The following is a 17,928-nucleotide window of genomic DNA, read 5'->3' as shown; positions in this document are numbered from 1 at the left end:
AGTCCTGTATCAGCCTCCCCACAGGGAGCCTGCTTCTGTCTTGGACTCTCTCTGTGTCTCTCATAAATAAATAAATACTTTAAATGTTTTTTTTAACTTCAAAGGTTATATTTAAATTTATAAATAAAATGCTTTTTGTCAAGTCATTGCCTTGGCTTGATGCAGACATGCAGTGTGCTATGCCCACTCTTGGTGCCTTACTATTTCCACAAACCCTCAGGATGGCCCACAAGCAGACCTACCAACCTAAACAAATATTTTGATGAGCACGACAAGTACTGGCATGTCACATTACCCAGAGAATTTTCCAAACAAGTACCCAAAACCTATCTGATGTCTGAAGAGGAGTGGAGAAGACCTGGTGTCCACGAGTCTAGGCTGGGTTCATTACACAATTCATAAGCCAGAATCATGTATTCTTCTCTTAACCACTTCCAAATTATCAACAAAATAAAGTATATCTGGGAATCATTAATTAAACCTGTTTCAAATTTAATGTGTTTTATGTATGTAGTGTTCAGTGAATACCTGAAAAATGTACAAATCATCCATCCCTAACTGTGCATGAGCTGTATTCTTCACAGCAACAGAGCTCAGTTAAATGCAACTGTAAGTAAGCTGCAGTAAGGTGGATTTGCTAAGATTTTTTTTTTTAAGTAACCTCTAAACCCAATGTGGGGCTTGAACTCACAACCCCAAGATCAAGAGTTGCATGCTCCACCGATGGAGCCAGCCAGGTGTTTAAGACAAAATTTTTTCTAGTCTGTTTTTCCTTTAATATAAATGATTGACTCTATTACTTTTGTATTTAAAAGTTTGTATGTCGCATTTAAAAATTATTTATTTGAGAGAGAGAGAGAGCACACGCTCAAGTGGACACAGAGAGGAGAAGGGAAAGCAAGACTCCCAAGCAGCCTTCATGCTCAACAAGGAGCCTGATGCAGGGCCTGATCTCAGAACCATGAGATCATGACCTGAGCTGAAATCAAGAGTTGGATGCTTAACCAACCCAGGTACCACTCCCCACAAAAATTTTTAATAAAATGCTTTTAATTCAAATGAATTCATGAAATTTCAGAATGCAAAAAAAAAAAAAAAAAAAAGAAATTTCAGAATGCACTGCAAGATTTTTTTTTTTTCCAGGAAAATGCTACAGGTGAAAGGAAGAGAAACCTCAGAGGCCTTTTACCTTTTTTATCTTCTACTCTTCATCACTTCCTCTCTCAGTATACACCACCCCCACCAACTGCAACTGCCTGTTATCTAGACCTTCCAACCTTTTCTTCTCAGTCCAACCTGTTTGCACAAGGGGTACACCATCCCTTTTGGACCTAACATAAGATGTGACCACATTGTGGTCCTGGGTCTCCTCTCCTCTCTGGATCCAGACTCATAGCAGGAGTGCTTTATCTAATATATAATAAGGCTTGCCCGCTGGCAAGTGGCAGAAAGATTAGCATATTTGATTATCTTATTACTTTAAAATGTTGAGGTATGCTAGTTTTAGCACACATAACTTTTAAAAATCAAATATTATACTCTACTCTTTGGAAACTTCAAAACACGTTCCTAAAAGGAAAAGGAAAAGGAAAAGGAAAGAGAAAGAAAGAGAAAAGAAGACCCTTAACTCTCTAATTAACAGGAGGCTTTAATCTCTCATCCACTTAAATACAAACCTGTATGGGTGGAATATCTGGCAGTGACGGAAGGTTTTCAGGATTGGTAACTGAGGGAATTAGCTCTATTGCTGTAACAGATGGACTGGTGGGGCCTCGATTTGCGTTTGCCATCGTAGCTGTAGTAGGACTGGTTGGATTAATCGTGGTGTTGTGCACCGACACAACAGGAAAGGGTCCAGCATGCCCTGGGTTTGAGTGCTGTTAGGAAAAAAGATGTTATCATTACTTGATCTGCCAAGACATTTTAATATGAACTATACCTTCACAACAATTTTCAGTTTAGGAAGGATACACAAGTGTCTGATACTTGTGACTGAGAAACAAAGAAGTAAGCACTACCTTAACAAGAGCCAAGACACAGAAGAAATCTGTGTCCATGAATAGATAAACAAAGAAGATGTGGTATGTATGACTGTGTGTGTCCATGGGTGTGTTTGTATACACAACAGAATATTTTTCAGCCATAAAAAATGAGGCAATTCTATCATTTGCCACAGTATGGATGGACCTTGAAGGAATTATGCTAAGTGAAGTAAGACAGAGAAATATAAAAATATGACCACAGTTCTAACACCGTATGTGATATACAGGAAAGCTGTTAAGAAAGTAAAACCTAAAGAAGATGTGGTATTTACACACACACACACACACACACACACACATACACACACAATGGAATATCAGCTATCAGAAAGAATGAAATCTTGCCATTTGTAATGATATACACAGAGCCAGAGTGTATTATCCTAAGCAAAATAAGTCAGTCAGAAAAAGACAGATACCACATGATTTCACTCATATGTGGAATTTAAGAAACAAAACAGAAGAACACATGGGAGGGGAGAAAAAAAAGAAAAAAAGAGAGAGGGAAACAAACCATGAGACTCTTAAAGGTACAAACTGAGGGTTAATAAAGCGGGGTAGGTGGGGGATGGGCTTCATGGGTCATGGGTATTACAGAGGGCACTGTTATGTATTAAAGCACTGGGTGCTGTACGTAAGTGATGGTTACAGAACTCTACTTCTGAAACCAATATTGTGCTATATGCTAACTAATTAGAAATTAAATAAAAAATTTGAAAGGTAAAAAAGGTAAATCCTAAGATTTATTACAAGGAGGGGAAAAATTTTTTTTTAATTGTGTCTATATAACATGATGGATGTTAGCAGAATCTATTGAGACAATCATTTTGCAAAATATTTAAATCAAACCATTATACTGTAAGCCTTAAATTTATACAGTGATATAAATCAATTGTTAATAAAACTGGAAAAGAGAGTAAAGCCTTCTCCAACTCATACAAAAATATTCAAATTTAGGCTTTTACATTTTCCTACTCATTTCTGTGTAGTATTTAGAAAAAGGTAGACTTGCCAATAATTTTCAACCTGTCAACCTGGTGATATGATGTTATTTCAGAACAAAGATGTGTATAAATAGATGATCTGGAAGCCCCTAAAGTTTTCAAACATCAGACCAGTAAAACCTCTGCTCTATCTATATTCCTCTTTGGCCCTTTTGTATTTTTAAAAACACAAATAACTGCGAAAAAAGATCATGTAGTTATGCACTATATAATTGATATGGTAGAAAAAAAACAAAAAATGTACAAACAGAAATACGACATCAATTCCTAACTGTAATACTCTGTGACTTCGGGCAAATCCATAATCTCAGTAATTTAGAAATGTGGATAATACCTCACTTGCTTCATTGTGAGGGACTGTTAGGAGAATCACCTTTAAGATAACATAGGCAAAAATCTTTGGGAAACAAATTACACACATATAAAAAAATTAGAAATATAAACATGCAAAATCCTAACATCCAATGATTTCTGCAGGAGCCCTAACATCTGATTCTGGAGCTTTTGCACTCTTCCAAGGTATACCTGCCCCTTGGTAATATATATATAGATTTTAAATTTTATTTAAACCTCTGTTAATATTTGAGGGCTTTCCACATACTAATGGGTACATGGGTATGTATCTTTAAGGAAATTAATGTCCAGATCTTCAACCTTCATTATATATTTTTTTTCTAAAGAAAATACGATTTCCGTAGGAATGTGCCAGAGTCTACACTATGGATTCTCCTCTTCTACTTCTTTCACAATTGCCTTTCAACCCCCAGCCCCAAAACAGTATACCTCTGACCCATTCCTAATCTTATCTAGCATCCTGCCCAGAGGCAGAAAATACTCTCAGAATGACAAGCAAAGGTATGAGTTTCAAGTTGATGAAAAAGTGCTCAGCTCAAAAACCTGGTAACAAATCCCTGAGTGGGTTCTGATATGAAGAAACTATCAAATCATAAAAAGATTTAAAAGTAGTATTGATTATCTCATTTTGAGTTTCAGTTTATAATCTACAAAAGTTCAAATAATGGAGGAAAATGAGAAAATTCTTTTAATTCCCGGATACATGTTTTTGTGAACAAGTTTCCTGAGCATCATGAGAAAACAAAAACCAGGAAAAAACAGTAATAAAAATTGATGTTGAACTCTCATTTACTCCAGTAGTAAGTAACAGACATACAAATAGATATAAATGAATACAAAGGGGGAAAAGGCTCCATATATCTCATAAAGAAATGTGTATCTAAAAGAATTTTACTTTTTTTTATGTTTCCTAATACTCTTAAACCATGTAAATATATTTCTGCTATTTAAACAATTGTATAGGAATTATTGTAATGAAAATTCAGTTCAAAAAAATCTTTTTAAGCTTAATAACAGTCTTATTGTCACTGGAAATTTAACAATTTTTAAATTGAGAGATATTTTTCCTGCAGAAAACTGCAACTAACTGATCTGTGAGTCTATCAAATGTAACTATATTAAATTTCTGTAGAGAAAGTAGAAGAGTAATTCAAATCCAAGGAGAAAAGAGAGAATTAAACTTTGATTTTCAAAAAAGAGCTTGCTATGGTATTTGGGATTCTAGTGGATTCGTGTATAAGAATGATGTAAGGGTTTTACTTTATAATGTTAATATTTACAATATGCCAGAAATTATGTCCTCAGCAACCACTTAAACTTATAATAGAACTTTTTTTTTAATTTATTTATTTTTATAATAGAACTTTTAAATGTCAATTTTAAATGTAAAGGAATGCCTAGTTTTCAAAAGTCTTTCCAGAGGTACTTGGGTCTAAAAGTTGAAGGACCACTGCTCTGGGACTGCTTATCCAACTTTAGTGTGCTGATTGATCTGAGTTAGTAGAAGTTTACATATTTGAGTATTTTGCTCCTAGAAATCCTGATTCAGTGACTAAGGCTCAGAACCTATTTCTGACAAAGACCCCCCCCCCATAGTAATTCTGATGGTCATTAAAGCACACTTTGAGAAACATCACTGTAATGGTTATGAAATGAAATTTATTATTTTATAACTAGAAACCACATGTAAAAGTAGCCTGATTTTATAATCCTAACTCCTGTTTAATATAACCTATGTTAGGCAAAAATTAGAAAACGTGTTTCTAAATACACTTATTTTTAAGAGTAGGCATATCTATATTCTTAAAAGAAAAATAAGCAGAGAGAAGCAAAAAATAAATAAATTACACAGAGCATAGCTCTATTGTTTTCAAAGCCCTTTTTTATAGATTAGCTCCAAACACTGCATTAAAAGAGGACAGGAATAATTTCAGGAAACAAAGGTTCTAAACTTGACTTTACCATTACCTCTTGTGATCATGAATAAATAACAAGCTCCTCTGTTTTTTACTTCTGTAAAATGAACTGGCTGTATTAGAGCAGAGGTTTTTAATGCACAGTATATAATGAGTGGAATGCCATTAAAGAAGCTCTTAAAATTGAATTCATGTGTATATGTATTTTTCTGGGACAAGAAGATACACAGCATTAATCAAATTCTCAAAGGTATTAATGGCCATACATCCCCCCACCTGATTAAGAAAAATGATGTCTTTTAGTTTTAAAATTGTATGATTCTTACAAATGTAACTCTAGGCATACTTGTCTTTGGAGGTGTGGCTGCATCATGGAATACTGAGGGCCGCTGTGCCTGGGTATCCCTGGTATTCGGGCAGCATTCTGAGCCAATCTCATCTGATGGGCTTGGAAAGCTCCACAGTTCATGTTGCCTCTTTGCATCGTTTGCACACTGATCAATCTTGGAGGCTAAAAAAGGTAGAAATTGCATTTACGTAATAATATTTATCAACTTATCTTTCAATTATAAAATTTTATGGTAATAATTAGGACAGAAGGGCATAAAGTAAAAAGTGTAAGTTACATTCTCCCCCAGTTCTAGCCTCAATCTCTTCCTCTTGGGGGGTGTGTGTGTAAGACTTATTAACATTAATTTATCCAAACCTGGATTAATGGTTTTGATTTGGATGGGGAAGGGGAGATCAGGAAAGATACAGGGATGGAAATGATTTGAACAAATGCCTGAAGAACTTATCAGGTCGAGGTGCCTGCGTGGCTCAGTCAGTTAAGCGTCCGACTCCCAATTTCTAAGAGGCTAAGGTTGTGATCTCAGGGTCATGGGATCAAGCCCTGTGTGGGGAGCTCCGTGCTCAGCACCAAATCTACTCCAGATTCCCTCTCACCCTCCCCGCTATCACTGACTTAAATAAATAAGAACTTACCAGATCTTAGGCAAAAACTATCTAGTTCTCTGGCCCAAAACCACATGTGGAAAACAAAAAATATGATAAAAATTTGTGCTCCTCTATAGTAAGTACAGAGTCAAGTTTGTTTCCCATGTAAGTATTTAATGCCCTTCCTCACATCTCCCCCAAATCCCTGCCAAACCCAGAGGAAACATTTAAACTCTAACGTTTGAGCTTTGTCCTTGCTAGTAACTTTGAAATGTGTAAATTCATCCATACAGGACAGAAGTGTAATCTTGAGGCCTTCATAATCTTTATCAATAATGTCATGCATGATATAATACTCACCTGTTGCTGTAACATCTGCGGGGCTGCTTGTCTAGGGTGCTGCTGTGTTGTTGTTGTTGTTGTTGATACAGGTGCAGGTGGTTGCTGCATCCTCATCTGCTGCAACTGTTGATGTTTCTGTGCATACACTTGTTGTTGCATGTGCTGGAGTCGAAGCTGTGCTAAGTTAATCTGTCCAGGGGTTTTACTAATGTGGTTTGTCCCTGGAGGAACTTGCCCAACTACAACATTAGGAGTATAACCAGGAGCTGGCTTACTCTCTATTACTAGATTACCTGAAGGATTTAAAAAATGAGAATAATTTGCATATAAACGATTAAATTATCTACTTTGTGGATTAGTCACTATCTTTTCCTCTTTCCTTTGACAATTATCAGCACTCAAAGCATTTGACAGTTCAGCAGAGATAGAAGCTAGGTTTAAAGATAATGAAGATCATAAACAGTCCAAAGCCAAATAATTGACTTTTGATTATTCAGAATAATATATTGCCTGCCCTTATTCTTTATTTACACAAATGCATAAAAAATTAAAGATCTGAAAGAGATATTATCAGAAGAGGCCCATCTAGTCAGTCAAAATCCATTCTCCTGGATAGATTCAAGGAAACCTAAGATTGCTAATGCTGATGCCATTGCCTTTGAATTGCCAAAATCTGCAGGGGAGAGCATGACACTGCTCCAGAACTGTCTTCTGTGGAAACGTGGAATGTTTTAACCACTTATGTCCCTAGAAATGACAATTTTCCTTGCCTCTCACAGAGCTCTTGTTTTCTAGGAATAGAAAACAAGTTTTAGGAAGGTCTGATGTAAGGCAGAATTGGCAAACATTTCCTTTGATGGGTCAGGTAATTTAGGCTTTGCAGGCTACTTAAGATCTGTCACATATTCTTTTTTTTTTTTTTCATTTGTTTTCACAACTCTTTAAAATGTAAAAAAACAAAAAACTTAGCTGCCATGCCATACAAAAAGTTTGCTAATGCCTGATCTAAGGCTATAGTCAAGTTTTAAAATACACAAAAATTACTTTTTTACAGAAATCCATCCACCTCTGCTTTTACAACTTCCAATGGTGAGGACTTGACTATTTTGAAAGTGACTGTACTCAATGTGTAGACAGTTCTAATCATTGGGAAGTTTTTGGTCTTTGTTTTAAATTGAGCTGTTTGACTCCCTGTAACTTTCACCTGTGGTCCACAGGTCCACATTGAGGAGCAACAAGAGTAAAGTCCATCCCTCTTTCGTGTGGAAAAGAGCTATTCTTAGCTTTCAAACATTCTTCAGTATTTGACTTTCAGACACATCAGCATCCTGTAGGTCCTCCTCCAGTGGATAATTAGTATAACTAATATACAAATTACTAAGCATCTAATAAACTCTTTCAAGAAAATAAAGGCCCATTTGCTAACTTTTCGACATGAAACAGTCATTATCAATTTTAAAAGATGGGGGGGGGGTAGTTAGCAATGATAAACGTTTTTTAAATCTAAAATTAGGAGACTTTCAACATTCTTAAAGATGTTATGAACACAGCTCAAGTGAGTTTCCGATGAGGAACATATTTTCCAAGAAGTTTACATGTAAGAGTGAATTTAAGTTTTAAGTATCTAAGTTTTGCTTTAGATACTTTCTCCTAATTCAGTGTTCCCAGTTATATTCATGAAACTAATTATTTCTCACCTAAATTGACTACATTCTTTGCCCAGAAGGTGGGATCACAATGGAAACGAATTGCTCCATTAGCAGCAGGCACAGGATCACACCGTGCTTTCAAAATATGGCGCAATTGAAAAGTAATCTTAAAGGAAAAAATTCACATTAGTCTTAAAAATTTAAGTATCACTTGAGAAATCACACATGATAAAGACATTAAAAGCTCATCAAGCCCCACAATGTCAATCTCAGATGAGACAGTACACGTTTAAAAGACTATCTATATTAGCAATCAAATGCACATGCTTGAACTTCTGACATTTCTGGTGATAAACTGCATTATGATACCAGGTATTTTCAGGAAAATAAATACTGTCTCATTCCATTCATATGAGATTCTAGAAAATAAAAGAAATCAGACTAATGGTTGCCTAGGGTCAGGAGTAAAGGGAACAAGGAAGCTTTTGTGGGTGATGGAAATTTTCTGTATCTTAACATAGTGGTGATTACATATGCAAAACTACAAAATCTATACTTTAAAAAAGTGCAGTTAACTGAATGTAAGTATGTTAACATCAAGTCAATTTAAAACCATAAATATACTATGTGTCTCACCAGTCGCTTGCTGTACAGTAGTGCTGTGCTGCTGCCACTCGCAATTGCCCAGTTTGTAAAGTTCATAACATGTTTCACCTGTCGGGAAAGGCCTGTAATGTCATTCTGTTGCTGTAGTAACTTCATCTGTCTTTCTTTTGTAACATTCTGAAACAGAACAAGAGTTCAGTGAAGAATTCTATATGAAAATTTCAACTCACAATTCTTATTATAAATGAACAAATTCCTACATTATTTTTTAAAATTAGGATAAGTTGACAAGCACTTCATTATTTAATGAGCTTCTGATCAAAAGAAAAGTCACTAACAAAAGCGGAACTAAAACTTCGTTCTCTAAACTAACAAGGGATATTCCATATACAGAAATTGTTAGTTGATGTCTCTCTTTTCCTTCAGAAGATAAAATGTCTTTGTTAAAAATAGTATCTATTAGGCTGATCCAACATACAGAATCTATGACACAATGAGCTGACATTTAGAAATCTGATATATTCAACTCTATTCGTTTCAGACCAAAGAAAATTTTGTGTTACCACTGCCACCTACTGGTGTAGCATGAGGCTAAAGTAAAATCTATTCCTTTAAATACTTAAGACAAAATGAGAAAGGTAAATTCCAACACTCTAAGAGTAGAGTTAGGGAAAGTTTTGAAATGACAAAAGTTCATAAAGAACAAGAAAGTAAGTAAGAGCTGAAGGACCAATGGGTGGGGGGAGAAATGCTGCAAAGGAAAAATAAACTATCTGGGAACTTAAATTCCCAGAAGCGATAGGTGATGTTCTATACACACTTTGACATTAGGTACGCCAAACAACGTAACTATAGTTGGTACTTAACCATTTTCTTAATGCCTCAACTTGATTTACTGGACAATTTTTTTTCCTAAGAAAACAAGTTGCTCATTTTGTAATGTAAAACAAGGGATAAAAGTATTCAACTGATAGAAGCTGATTCACAACTTTCCTAGAAATCATCCCTTTTACAAAGCTTAGGAAAATAAATCTCTATTTTACGAAGTTTAAGAATGTATTATACTAGAAAACATCTATTGTTTAAATTCAGCATATTAGGGGTATGTGGAAGATTTACCATTTGGTATTTTTGTATATTTAGTATTAAGAGGCATCTTTTCACTCAAAAGTTCTTGACATGGTTTAAGAACATTATTTTACACCTATAGTTAAAATATATTTGCAGTAAGGTAAAAGGTTATCAAAAATAGTTGCTGTTCCGCTGCTCTCCATTTACACAGTCCTTTTAAAAACAAAAATCTACTAAGAGTTATACACATGGTTGGATGTACAACAGAAAAGGGATCTCTAACTTTATGTGTGAGAGTACTTTCATCTCACAATTGAGTCTTAATAAAAAGATATTTTTCAAAAAAACAAAATTCAGAAATAACACTGCCAACAGAGTTTCTTTCATTTGTGTGTAACTATGTGTCTAGTATTTACACAATGTTCTATAAAGGAATGGAGCAGAAAAAAATAACTACTGTGGAAAATCTGAGGTTAATAGTAATGGAAGTTAAAAAAATCAAATACACAGTTTAAATTGCTACCATTTAGTGGTGCAGAAAATACAGCCCCATATTATCTGAGCCTATTAAAGAGCACCAAATTTGGAAAACCAATGAACTGTGGTCAGTAGTTTCAAACTTAATTTGGATTTCACAAATTAACTGGATTCTTATCTAAAAATTTATATCTACATATTAATCTCAAATTATGCAATACAAAAACAATACAACAAAATTATCAGTGATTTTAAAGTTTATAAATTTTGAAACGTGCAGCATTTTAAACAAAACTATGGAATATTTTTTAAATGAAACACACAAATGACTCAAGCAGACTCCCAATATACATTCACGTGTAAAAGTTAAATTGAGGCCCTATCTTAGGGGCTGGGGAGGATGTAGCAGGTTGGCTTTGTCTTGGTTTTGTATCACACTTTAGTAATAATTCTTTCATTTCTAAAAGGACAACACTATCTCCTCATTTATACAGCTAAAATCAGTTATTATTAAATTGGGCTGCAAATTAACTCAATAAAGCTCTATTTTCTAATAGGAAATGAAAATTTTTAAATGTTTTTAATTTTCTTTATTTCCATGCCCCCACCCAACCAATCTAAAAGAGCTTTCAATAAACATTAAAACAGCTAAAGCGCAAGAGAAGCAGTCTTTGTTTTTATTTTGGCTTTGAACCATACCTCTAGCTGCTGTAAGAGAGATTTTCCTTTCTTATTAATTTCATTGATAAGGGTGAAAATGGCCACTTTAATTTCCTGTTCTACTCGTTTGTTAGTCTCATTTACTTCTTTTATCCTGAATAAGAGAAATGCATCATTAGGTTATCAACTTATCCTATGTCTCTGAATCAACTGTTACAGAAATTCATCCAACTGGGCACTTAAGTGAATAATTAAAATAAAACCTTTGTCAAAATGTACAACTTATGTTTTGGTAGATCTGAGCACTCAATTTGGTCGAAACAAGTTATTTATACAAAGAACAGATTAAATATTTAGTAATTTTAAATTAAGTTCATAAAGGCCTGTTTAGTAGTCTAGATGGCAATCTCCTTTAGTTCCTATGACATGAATGTGATATATAAACATCTGACTCCATAATTGCTGTCAAATGTCAAATCTGGCGCATCGGATCTGCTTAATGCTTTTCAAGAATAATGTGCAAAAGAATAATGTTGCAAGCAGTAATTATCTGTTGAAATAATAGGAATTAAACTTAGAATTTATTTTCACTTATAACTTAACCACCTCAAATGTGGGTTCTGATACATGCCCCCCCTTTCATAGGTTCTTCCCAAAACATCTTCAATTCATTTTGTTAAGAGTTATTAGGTGTTTTAGAAGAAGTATAGGCTCCCATTTTGGTGATGAAAGTTTTGTTTGCAGATATGAAATAGCTGATACCTATGGGGGGGGGGAAGGGGAGCAGCCCACCAATATAAATACATATAATATTAAACAACAATATAAATACATATAATATTAAACAACCAAAGAAATTAGCCTTCAACTTTTATACATTTTACTTCTTTACAAACTATTACTCACACTTTCAATCTCTAAAATGTCTTTTATTTGCCCAATTCAAATTTGAGTAACTTTAGGACAGTCTGAGTAATAATAATGTAATTTTCCTTCGTCTATACATCAGTGCTTGTTTGGGCACTTACTTGAAGATTTGATTCAATTCTATCCTTACTACAGTAAGTGGAAGATGTATTTTTAAAAATAAGAGTGCTAATTACAATTGATAATGTAGGATTCTAACTTAAAATGATTCAGCCCAAGACTGAAACAGTAAGCATGCGAAAAGAGAAGTTAGCCACAGTCAGATTCTCATTAAATTCAAGCATGTACTATTCAATTGTGAAGAACAACAAATCAATGTACATTAAATAATGGAGATAGGAGGTCACTACACATTGTGTCTACACACTGTGTCTAAAGGGAAGTATTATTGGAGATTTCAATACTTAAAAAAAAACCTTCCTGGATATGAAATCATTAATCTCCCCAACCCTCTGCATTAACACATGAACTTCTTGTTCTACTTCTATACAGATTCAGAAACATACATATAAAATATCTGTATAAAAATATGGGACTGCCATATAAATGAACTCATTATCTTGAAAAGAACATTCTTGAAAAGAACATTCATCTGTGATTTATGAAAAGATAGCTACCCTCCCCAATATTACCCAACATAGCAGTAACTTTGAAACATCCTGGCATTTTCATGACAATTAACTATCCATGATTAGCATATATAAAGTATATAGAGTTGACTCTTGGGCAAAGTGGGGGGTTAGGTACTCTTAACTCCATGCCGTCAAAAATCCATGCATACCCTTTGACTCCCCAAAAGCTTAGCTAATAGCCTACTGCTGATTAGAAGCCTTACTGGTAACATAAACAGACAATGAATATGTTTTATATATGTATTATATATTCTTACAATCAAGTTAGAGAAAAGAAAATGTTGTATTTATTGACAACAAATCTGCATATAAGTGGACCCTCTCAATTCAAATCCATGTTGTTCAAGGGTCAACTGCATTGTTACATATTACCTCAGAGTAACCTTTATTTTCTTTTGGTATCACTTAAGATGAAAGTTCTACCACCTTATAGTCTAATATATAATGTACTCTTCATTCATCTATTTAATATTTGAGTATTGCCATTTTTAATATCATAAATTAATTTTAACATTCTAGAAGTACTTTAAGTCTCAATATTTGTGAAACTGAAAAATATTTATTGATTCTACTCATACCTCCAGGAATACACAGATTTTAATTATGCCAGATCCAGGTGTTCATATTTCTACACCAAGTCTTCACCTAACAAGGATGTATTCACCTAACAATATGTATTCATTTATGGAACTGATTCCCACTTGCCTTATCAGTAAATTTAGTTCATTTAGAAATGAACCTGAATAAAATTTTAATTGATGCTATTATTGATAAAAATAATAAATAGCTATTATTGATAAAAATAATAAATAGCTAAAATCTTGAGGGTTTTAATATGTGACACAAACCGCTAGTCGTAAATCTTATACTACTACTACTAAGAGAAATAGTATTTTCAATTCCTACTTTACAGACGGGAAGGTACATATTTGCCCACCATTCTTCACACTCTATACTATGTCTTCCACAAAGTTAAATTTTCTAATTCAACTCTGAATGTATTAATTGATTTTTCCACAGTTAATTAAGGCTTTTACAAAGTCTGGTTTTACAGATTATAAAATAATCAAAAATGTAAAGAGTATTCAAAATACTGGTGAATTAAATCTTACTTAACAAACATTATAATGCAAACTCAAACTTAGAGCATTTACCCTTCCAAAAATATGTTTTCTATATATGCTTAATATAAAAGGAACACAAAGTTTAAACTGGACCTACTGTATTTAAAAATTCTTAAAGTGAAATTATGGTTTTAAGGCAACACACTTACCTATTCTGCACCTGAGTAGCAGCAAAATGAACATAATTCTTTTTCTCAAGAAGCTTAGCCAAGAGATTCTCAATTGCACCTTTCTGGTTTTGAAAAGCTTCTTCCAAAAACTGATACCTTAAACACACAAACAAAAAAACACTACATTTAAAACAGAAAATCTACTATTAAAATTCTTAAAAAGTGAAAAAATTGCTATGTGACTCAAGTTTAAGACTTTACTTAAATAATCAACATGCTACGCTGGCCTCACACACCTTACCTTAATACCAACTTTTAACTATCAATCCTTTCCTTTTGGCCTGAGCCAGAGAAACCCTTACAAGACCAAAAAAATTAACTTTAAAAACCATTCAACTGCTCTTAAATTAGAATTTTGATTCAGAATTACATTTTTTTAAAAGATCCAAATATCAGAATAAGTTGTGTACATTTTAAGCCATAAAATATAACACAGAAAATATTTTCAAAAGTGGGAAAACTATCCATAGTTTTAACATCATAAAACCACTATTACCACTGTAATGTAAATTCCCAGAGTCCTGGGATTGAGCCTACATCTCCCTCTCCCTGCCCTGCCCCCTGCTTGCTTTCTCTCTCCTCAAATAAATAAAATCTTTTAAAATATATACATATAAAATAAAAGTATAATCATAATGTATGTGCAATTTGACCTCTGACTTTTATCTTGTCTTTACAATCATCACTTGAAACAATTTTTCAGCTCCCCATGCTATATAGTCAAATTTTTCCAAAAGAATTATAGCAATTAAAAATCGCAAACACCAGTTTTATTATTACTTTGTCAACATGAGTAGTGTATGTCAATATTTCCTAATATTATTATACTGAAAATTTAGACTTGATAGTAGAGACTACAGTTCTTTGGCTACTAGGAAGGTAGAATGGTTTTCTTTCCTAGGTTTATTTCCTTTGTGTAAATTACTCATTAAGTCAACAAATATTGTGGGGATTCTTCTGTATGCTAGGGTCACATGAGTAAAAAAAAAAAAATCCATTACTGTTCATATTCTTGTAATAAATAGGCACACATACAAAATGATACCATACTGTGAGGTAACAGGTATAGTGGAGGTATATATATATATATAATCCACAACAAGAACCTAGTGCATAAGCCAGCCAGCCTTAATACCAAGGAAAGCTTCACAGAGAAGTCAGAATGGTATTTTCTTATGCTAAACACAGAGGCATATTTCGGGAACTACAAACACTTCAATTTTGCCAAAAGAAAGCCATGCAAAGGTCAGAATATAAGATAATAATTAATAAAACCCAAATCAGACTGTGAAGAGCTGGGTATACCATGCTAATGTATAATGATTTTATCTTCTCAGTAATGGGAAACCCTCGAAAAGTTCTAACCAAGATGTTATAATCTGATTTATATTCCAAGAAAATTGTCAGACAGAAATATAAAAAATAAATCTGAAGAAGAGAGAACAGGATAACTAGCTAGAACTCAATGACAGTAGCCCAGATAAGAAATCAGAAAATAACACTAGCTGGCACAGCTGCACAAATAAGTTTGAACAATGGACTCTGTCAGATCAGCACCTTTGGTTATTTGGGAGTTTACATGGCTCCAGTTAAATTAAGGTCCATGGTATGACCTAAAAATTAGATGCCTAGCTACGGCACAATCAAGAGAACACTGGAAATGAGTTCAAGATATTGACAAAAATTACAATTGTCTATGGGGATACTAAAATTATTAAAGTAAAGGCAGAAATTGACGTTCAGAGGAAGACTATGAGCACCTAGATGTCTGTGTCTTCAGTGAAGGTCTCACTTATGGTAAACATAGGAGAAAAGGCTATGAAAGTTGTGAACACTGAGGAAAGTTCGGTACGAGGAAGGAAAAGTTTGCTTTGTGCTCAGGTTCAAGACGTAAAGGAAAAAAAGGCAGTGTAGGAGGCAAAGTGTACAGCAACATGAGGCCTGGTGTAATAGAGAACATTCAGCAAGTGAGGTTTTTATTTTGTGGGCTGCTTTAAGTTTTTTTTTTTTTTATTGTAGTAAAATACACATAATGAAACTGATCACTCAACGATTTTAAGAATTCATTTTTAAAGCAAAAACCAAAACACCCAAAATCTTGTCTGTAAAGTCTAGCACTTTATAATTTGTGTAAGATATTAAACAGCAAAAACGGATGTGGGTATTTTAATTTTAAATTAAAACTATCAAAATTAATTAATTAATTAAAACTATCTATTGTGGGGATCCTTGGGTGGCTCAGTGGTTTAGCGCCTGCCTTCAGCCCAGGGCGTGATCCTGGAGTCCCGGGATCGAGTCCCACATCGGGCTCCCCTGCATGGAGCCTGCTTCTCCCTCTGCCTGTGTCTCTGCCTCTCTCTCTCTGTCTCTCATGAATAAATAAATAAAACCTTAAAACAAAACAAAAAAAAACTATCTATTGTTAGATTGGTAACCCAAAGATTGTTGTTTTTGTTTCATTTCATTCTTTCATTGAAGAACATTTGATTTATTCCCTACACCACAATTTCTCTATGTCCAAAATAAAACTTTACTTTGTAAAATCTGTACAAATGAAGAAGAAATATGAGATTACCATCCTAACCTTTGAGACCGAGAGGGAGAAAGATCTTTTGATGCAGTTTGGTTATGTCAGTAATGTCAGTAATAGAAAGGCACCTGGTAGAAAGCTCAACTAGTCTCATAATTCAGAAAACTGTAATTCAGAAAATCTAACCCTTACAAATTTATCTCCTCACCTCAAAATAAATGTTTCAGAATCCTATTTCTAGAAATATTTTGTTGATTCATCACGTGAACAAGTATTAAGCAAACACATGATGATATACCTACATTTAAGTATGTGTTCTTTCCTCCCCTTATACAGGAGTTGACATCTGAGCTGAATGTTTAAGTATGAGTAAGTTAGTGCTCAAGATAAATTTGAAAGGAAGTTTTCCCACCGGGGGGAAAAAAATCTGAACGTATAGAAGTAATAGTTCTGAAACTATCTGTCATTTTCAAGGCTAAGGAAAAGAAAGTAAAACTAGAAAAGTAGAGAATTACCAGATGCTAACAAGACTTGCACATTTTCTTAAGGGCATTCAGATAATAATGAACAATGAACCATTAAGGAATTGAATGAAAAGCGATAATCGGATTTGTCTCTGTTCACTTGATTAATTACAATTATATTATTAGAAGAAAAATACTACCTGGATTTTGAACAACAAAAAAGCAATATGGAAGTAGTTCTGGCTACAAGCTACTTCAGATTCTCCTAGCTAACAGAATAAACTAACACTGCATTTTCTTCAAATCAAAATTATAGTTGACATACTTCAGAAATGGGGAGGAAAAAGGATAATTAATAAACGGATTAAGTATAATTTTGATTAGGGTTACTGGGTGGCTCAGTTGGTTAAGTGTCCCAACTTGATTTTGGCTCAGGTCATGATCTCAGGGTCCTACGATTGAGCCTTGAGTCAGGCTCTGCACTCAGTGGGGTATCTGCTTGAGAATCTCTCCTCCTTCAGCACCTCCCCCCTGCATGCATGCTCTGTCTCTCTCTCTCTCCAAAATAAATAAATCAATCTTTTAACTATAATTTTGATCACTATGTAAATACACAAGAGCCATTTCTTAGGTGTTAATCTTGTATATGAAGTAGAAGTGATTCTTAACCTAGGGTTTCTAGTCACAATGAGCTATATTCAGTATTTCAAAACATGTAGGTAAAAATTACAGAGGTCCATGATTTATTAGTACAGGCAGGCTAGGTAAGACTTTCTGTGCTTTTGATTAGAATTGTAAACTCAGTATAATATATATACCACTGGTTATGTAGTTTGGAACAGATATCAACATCATAATCATATATTTTTTTATTAATGAAAAATAATGCAGTTTGCTAAGAAATTTTTGAAAACACAGTTCTTCTAAGTAAAGACTGAGAGATAAGGACCATTTTTTTAAAAAGACTGAGAAAGAATTATCTAGTAACTTGAAACTGTAACTTTTGAATGCACATTTAGTCTTA

The 17,928-nt window shown here is 33.9% G+C and overlaps 1 protein-coding gene across 2 annotated transcripts in view; it reads right to left on the bottom strand.

The window, feature by feature from the left end:
* The window catches only part of TRIM33 (tripartite motif containing 33), a 119,578-nt gene that overhangs the window by 23,539 nt on the left and 78,111 nt on the right, over positions 1-17,928 (bottom strand). For both annotated transcript variants that reach the window (XM_025994727.2, XM_072766824.1), the window contains exons 5-11: positions 13,890-14,006; positions 11,097-11,211; positions 8,880-9,026; positions 8,292-8,409; positions 6,613-6,887; positions 5,663-5,827; positions 1,677-1,877 (exon numbers count right to left, since the gene is read on the bottom strand). In XM_025994727.2, the coding sequence (XP_025850512.2) occupies positions 1,677-1,877; positions 5,663-5,827; positions 6,613-6,887; positions 8,292-8,409; positions 8,880-9,026; positions 11,097-11,211; positions 13,890-14,006 (1,138 nt within the window). The remainder of the gene's footprint in view (positions 1-1,676; positions 1,878-5,662; positions 5,828-6,612; positions 6,888-8,291; positions 8,410-8,879; positions 9,027-11,096; positions 11,212-13,889; positions 14,007-17,928) is intronic.

Source organism: Vulpes vulpes, chromosome 8, assembly GCF_048418805.1.
Source record: "Vulpes vulpes isolate BD-2025 chromosome 8, VulVul3, whole genome shotgun sequence".
Classification (NCBI taxonomy): Eukaryota; Metazoa; Chordata; class Mammalia; order Carnivora; family Canidae; genus Vulpes; species Vulpes vulpes.
Note: the sequence above shows the minus strand (reverse complement) of the source record. Positions and strands in the feature narration are given on the sequence as shown.